This window comes from Pteropus alecto, unplaced genomic scaffold (genome assembly GCF_000325575.1).
Source record: "Pteropus alecto unplaced genomic scaffold, ASM32557v1 scaffold94, whole genome shotgun sequence".
NCBI classification, from domain to species: domain Eukaryota; kingdom Metazoa; phylum Chordata; class Mammalia; order Chiroptera; family Pteropodidae; genus Pteropus; species Pteropus alecto.
In genome coordinates, this window is record NW_006437736.1 from 11,699,818 (window position 1) to 11,706,491 (window position 6,674).

At 35.1% G+C, this 6,674-nt stretch overlaps 1 protein-coding gene across 1 annotated transcript in view; it reads left to right on the forward strand.

The window, feature by feature from the left end:
- The window catches only part of USP44 (ubiquitin specific peptidase 44), a 13,817-nt gene that overhangs the window by 3,800 nt on the left and 3,343 nt on the right, over positions 1-6,674 (forward strand). Inside the window, exons 2-4 of the mRNA XM_006914597.2 lie at positions 622-817; positions 2,939-3,047; positions 6,229-6,434. Coding sequence (XP_006914659.1) covers positions 622-817; positions 2,939-3,047; positions 6,229-6,434 — 511 coding nt within the window. The remainder of the gene's footprint in view (positions 1-621; positions 818-2,938; positions 3,048-6,228; positions 6,435-6,674) is intronic.

Below are 6,674 nucleotides of genomic sequence, written 5' to 3' on the forward strand. Positions count from 1 at the left end.
GTAAGTTGTTAGAACAGATCCATATTCTTTGTGGTTCCTATATTTTGATGAGGATTTTAATATAGCAATGTTTGCTTTAAGTAGGTATCATTATTTGTCAAATGTATTGTCTTTTGAAATTTTCAGTTGGTATGGCTTTAAAGTTTATATATACTAATATACTGTATTTTAAAATATACTAGTAATATTTTACTTGTATCATGGCTAAGAGGTTACAGGGATTTGGGGAGAGAAAAATTAGTGAAAGACAAAGAAGGAAAGGGGCAAATAACCTCGTCTAATTATCTAAACACAAATGCACATAAATATATCATATATATATACACACATATATAATGTATATCTGATTGAGTCCACAATTTGGTTTTTTACCTAAATTCAAATTTGATTAATGTCCTTGGAGCTTTTTGAATGCCTAGTAGTTAAAGCCCACCAATGCATAATGGGTTTAATGAATCTTTTGGAAGGAAAATTATAATAATAAAAAAATTGCCTGAAAATATAAAGCAGATTATTTGGAATTTTGATAGTGCATTTTCTTTTTTATTGGCAGTGACCTCTAGTGACAGGAGTAAATGTTTTCACAGAAGAATTGTAATCTGAGAAACTTTTTATTTGCAGGTTACATGTCTTGCATGTGACAACAAATCAAATACCATAGAACCTTTCTGGGACTTGTCACTGGAATTTCCAGAAAGATACCAATGTAGTGGAAAAGATACTGCTTCCCAGCCATGTCTGGTTACTGAAATGTTGGCCAAATTCACAGAAACAGAAGCTTTAGAAGGAAAAATCTACGTATGTGACCAGTGTAACTGTAAGTAGAGACTATATATTCTCTCTGCTTTTCTAAGATTAGCAAAGAGAAACACAAATGAGAGGAAGCTTGAAAAAAAAAAACTTCATCAAAAGAAACTGGGCTAGATCTACTTTATAACTGGCATTTGTGAACTCTGTGTATGTTTTGCCCTACTGATGACATTAAAAAAATTTTTTGATCCTATAGTCAGTTGCGGAGAAGACTCATAAAATAAAATTTTAATTAAATATGTAAGGCAGAATAAAGTAGCAAAGGGTAATAGTAAAAGGAAAATATGTTATTTAATACCGAAAGAAATGTTTGCTTTAAGTCTTTTTGCTACATATCAAAATGTTGATATATTACATATATATATGTGAGTATACATACCTTTATAATAGGAAATAATATGTAGCTGCACTGCTGCTGTGGAGATTGGCTTCATAAAAGCAAAGGTTTATTCAAAAACCGTTTACAATATCTTATGTATTAGTTATTGTTCTAGTTGCTATGGACAGAGGTAAGACACTTTCAAGGTGCTCACATACCTAATGGAGGAAACAGACAATTAAGGTCTACTATGATAAGCTCTCTAATAGAGGTGGACACAGGCACCTAACACTGGGGGATGAAACAGTCATTGCAATTAAAGAGAAGCGAAGCGTTATCGTCCAGGGGAATGGTGTATAAAACCATATCGAATCTGTTTTGTCTTTATTTCCTCTAGTAATGTATACATGGCGTTTTAGTGTTTACACTGTATATTTCCAGGTATTCTTCCTACTTTTCACTTCTGAAAAAATGATTTTAGGGCTTTCGATACTAAACTCATGAGGTAGCGTTAAAGAAACATTGGATGTTCCAGCATTGAAGAAATGTCACATCAGTTGACTTATACCAGCATTGTTTTCTAAGTGCTGTCTAGTATGAACTCTTTTAAGGAGCCTAAGATTTATAAGGTTAGGGAAAAATGAACCTTTATCAAATTTGTATGGTGAGGTACCTTTTTTTCTTGGACACGAATGTGAATGGTCATAGGTGCTTTTCATCACCAAATCTGGGAGTTAGAACAATATTATAAATGAGTGCAGAATATAGTTTTATAACATGTTTGTGTGTGTCTTCTGGGTCTACCAAATGAAGACCCAAATGATTAGTTGCTTTAATACATAAAAGGCAAATGCTTAAAATTATAAGTCAAAGAGTAGACATCCATTGTCTAGCTATACTTGGACCATATATTCTGGGAGATCATCCAAAAGTAGATCCAGGACATTCAGCAGCAGCTGGATACCTGGATCTCAGGGGTCATAGACCTTGAAGGAAGGGCTTCTGGTGGCAAGTGGAGATGGCTTAGAGGTCACTTTCATGATAGACTGATTCCACCTTCTACACGGAAAGCAGCTGTTGAATCCATGGCTGGAGTCAGAGCTGGTGTACACATTACAGGACAGCTCCTGGACATCAAGAGCGAACTTTGTTAGCCAGTGGCCCAGCCAGAGACTGTAGGACACAATTCTAGAGAAGCAGAGGGGACAACAAAAGGAATCCTAAATTTCACTTGTTTAAGATCTTGTGCTAAAATAGCAAAAGCAAGACACTAAGGGGAGCCTCAGATGCAGAGCCAGTAAAAGCCTGCTTTCTTAGGCTTTGCCACCAGGGATTGGGTGGGTCCCCAGGAATTTGGGAGGAGTGTTCTGGGAAATAAGGCTCCATGCCCCTCTGGGATCTTGATTTGACTCAATAAATGAACCAACCAAGCAGCCTTTAAATTGAGAGTTTGGTAAGAGTATTAAACTATGTTTAGGAAGAGTTTCAACTTTTCCTATTTGTCATAGCCAAATTCATTTAAAAATATTATAGCACTATATCATTCTGGTGCCTTATTTGCAAAGTTATATTAAGTCATTAATTGTTTACATATCTGTCCACCTTGACTAGTTCATACATTTTTTTAAAAAATTGTAAGTATATCAAATGAATAAAGACAGGGCAAGGCCATGTCTTTAGCTCCAGCACAGTGCAATGTCTATAACAGTAGATATTTAAGTGATAATACATGTGTGAATTATTTTAAAAGTTTACTCAGCTTTTCCTGTGTCCTTAAATTTGATTCTCATTCTGTCTTTGATATCACAGCAAAGCGTAGAAGGTTTTCCACAAAACCAGTTGTACTCACAGAAGCCCAAAAACAGCTTATGATTTGCCACCTACCTCAGGTTCTCAGACTACACCTCAAACGATTCAGGTTAGTAGTAGTAGTAGTACTAGTTGCTTTCCAACTACACACTTCTAACTGGATCATTCCTCATTCTTATGGTGCTTCAGAACTTAACACATGATAAATTATATGTTAATACTATATACCTGGCTAGTAGATGACTTATGTCTACTTCTGCTTTTTATTTTAAGGGGAAAAAATTCTGTCATTGTCTCTAGCCTTGACCAGTAGATACCATATTCAATAACTAACCTGATTAGCATTCCTTTGTAGAATGCTTTGCTGATCACATTTTGGTCAGCCGAGTAATACTATTCTCCTAGTAAGTTTCTACTTACAATGTTTACTATTCAGCATATTGTAGGTGTAAAATTTTTTAATCTATAACTTACAGAGTATTTGGCTCAATTGCTTCATCCTTGGAAAATATTTGAACCAAGGTGCAGCAGTTCAATTCAAAGCAGTTAAACAAAAACAAACTCTAGTCTTCAGAAATATATTAGGTGAAATTAGTTGTCAAATCTGTTGATTAATCAAAGCATATGGTTTTATACCTTGCAATAACCATGTTAACCTCAGAGCTTGCTGTTCTCTTAAGGAATGAGAAGTGACTTTATGTGCTGTGATTTGCAAACTATTGAGACCATGGTTTAATTTTTTTTAACAAAGGAATACATGTTTAAAATTTTAAAACATTACAAAAGGTAAAGTAAAAGCCCAAAGTAGAAGTACCTCTTTCCTCTCAGTCCCTTTCCCCAGAGATAATCAGTTAATTTTAATGTGCTATTTCAATAAGGGATAGTGAACAAATATAATGTGAGTGCTTTTTAATGCAAGATGTTGTTTTATATTCTTTGGGGAATATAAAGTAGAATCTTTTCCTCAAAATTATAGTAGGGCATGCACAGAAATAATGGTGACATAGAAATACTAAGTATCACAACTGTAAACAAATTGATTTATCTGAGACTTGGAGGAGGGAGTTAGCTGATGTCTAAATGTTCCCAAAGCCTCTCTAATGGCATAGGGGGCTTTATATCATTCAAGTCTCAGTTCATAGGTCATCTCTTTAGAGAGGACTCCCCTGACCAACCCTCACATTACCCTATTTTGCTTAATGGCAAAAACTACTGTCTGAAATTAAGAGTTATTTATCTCCCCTGCCAGTGGAACAGCTCAGTAATTACAGAGATCTTTTCTTTTTCATTCCTGTATACCAAGTCCCAGAACCAAGCTCTGTACATAGCAGATGCCCAAAAATATTTATTAAGTGAATGAGTGGGTGTATACAGGAGGAAGAGTACCTTAGTCTAAGGGAGCAACCTGAACAGAGGTATGGAGGAAGGAACAGGGAAGGGTATACAACGAAAGTGAAAAGTCAGGTGAGACTTGCCATTGTGTATAAAATCAAGTGGACTGAAAACAGGAAGATTAGTTACGAGGTTAATATTGTATTCCAGGGCCAGATAACAAGGGTCAGGGAGCATGGAGAGTGAGAACATATGTGAGATTCTGTAAAGACAGAATTGAAAGGATTTCAATTTTTGTTACTTAAACTGATACTTAATTGGCTAGTATAAACTCTTGAAGTACTTCCTGTTCTTCATAATTGCTATTTAATCTGGCATTTGAAGCTCTCGTTAATATAAACCTATTTGACTCTCTGCTCTTCTGCCTAAAACATTTTTGACCCTTCATGCCTTGGTTTATTTCTGATTCAGAGACTTTGTTTATGCTGCCTTTACCCATCACATTTATCTTTTTCTTTTATCTATTAAAAAAGTACTATTGTATTTTTCAGCATATAAAATATATAGAGTATCTAAAAGACAGAAGGGATAATGGGACTAAGGAAGGGCACACAGGAGCTCTTTGAAGAAGCAGAAGAAATGGAATATTTCTAGTAGCTTAGATGCTCCCTGTGTGGGCCTCCTAGTCCTCCTATTCCCTTCCCCTCTCCTCAGACGTAAACCATTATGAATTTTGGGTATAATGTTATCTTGTTCTTGTCCTTTTACTGTATTTCAGCAGAAAAAACTGGGTACTCATCAATAGGAATGAATATTTTCTACGTAGATAGTTTACAAGTATTTAGCATAATTAAACAATTTAAAGTTTGAATTTTATGATAAAGTAAAAGTGAGAATGATAAGAACTTCTCGTGTTAAGCAGGTCCCATTATTTTACGTCTTCCATCTTTACTAAAGTTAAAGGTGCATTGGATACAGGATCTTTTATGCATTTCATAGGGAAGGGTTGGGATATAACTACTAGTCCAGCAAATGATATAATGTGCAGGTCTCACCTTTAGTTCCATACTATTTTATATTGTACTAAGAATCATTTTCACATTAATTTTTTTCCTTCATATAACCTGTGTATATTCCTTTCTTCTCTGCGAGTTTGTTTTAATCTTATGTTTTAGTTTTTTAATACCACCATTTTCATCTGTCTTTTGTCTCTAAATGACACTACCCTAAATAGATTATAATCTCTTGAAAGAATTACCATATTTTACATTTCCCCCTGTAATCAGCTCATACTTTACATGACAAAAACATTGCTTGCTATGCTTAGATCCGGTACTGGGAAGCATGACCAACATGTTGAGAAAATGACAATACATGGGCATTGTTTGAGTTTTGTTACTAATAAGTGTTGTGCTGGTTTACACACAGGGAAGAGTCACAGTTCCTATTTTTTCTTAGTCTGAAAAGGTCTGAGGTATTATGAGGAAATAGAGGGGCCCTGTTTGGTTCTTCTTTTCCTTCACACCTGGCCAAGTAAGATAGAGATTATGTCTCCCAAGAACAGTCTAGCTTCTGGGATACCCTTCTCATGCTGTGGCAAGACAATACAGAATTAAGAATCTTTTGGTGCCTTGAATTTATCTGTTAAAAGGAGGAAAATGTCATAGGGCCATAAATTTCTTTCTGAAAATTAATACTCTTCCTGTATTATGGTTTAATTACAGAAGGCAAATATTTTAAAACCTAACTGGACCTATTTAGTAAATAAGCCTGAATTCCTGCATGTATAGCCAACTTCAGCATTGAAAACATTTGCTATTTACATTATTTATTATACATGATACTTTGTATTCCATACACTGAGGCTTTTTTTTTTCTTTTTTTTTTTAAGACTGTCTAAACCTAGTACATGGTTATTTTTCTTTGATTTTGTTAATTTTACCCTGGTTTGTTCACAGGTGGTCAGGACGTAATAACCGGGAGAAGATTGGTGTTCATGTGGGCTTTGAAGAAATCTTGAACATGGAGCCTTACTGCTGCATGGAGTCATTGAAAGCCCTCAGACCAGAATGTTTTATCTATGATTTATCTGCTGTAGTAATGCATCATGGGAAAGGATTTGGCTCAGGACACTACACTGCCTACTGCTTTAATTCTGAAGGAGGTATAGGCGGAAAAAGTATTTTATCTGGGGCTAGATTTGGAAGTTGGAGTGCAGGCTTTAGCAGTTTCTATATTGGCCACTAAAACACCTTAAGCAATGACACTTGACTTGTTTTCTTTCCAGAGGAATACTTCTGCAGTATTGTTCATAAAAAAAAAAAAAAACTGAGGGCCTGTGCAGAAAATGCAAATTTTTTTTGTGGGATTGCACTAGTTTTGACTGCTAAGGGCTGTAGGGATA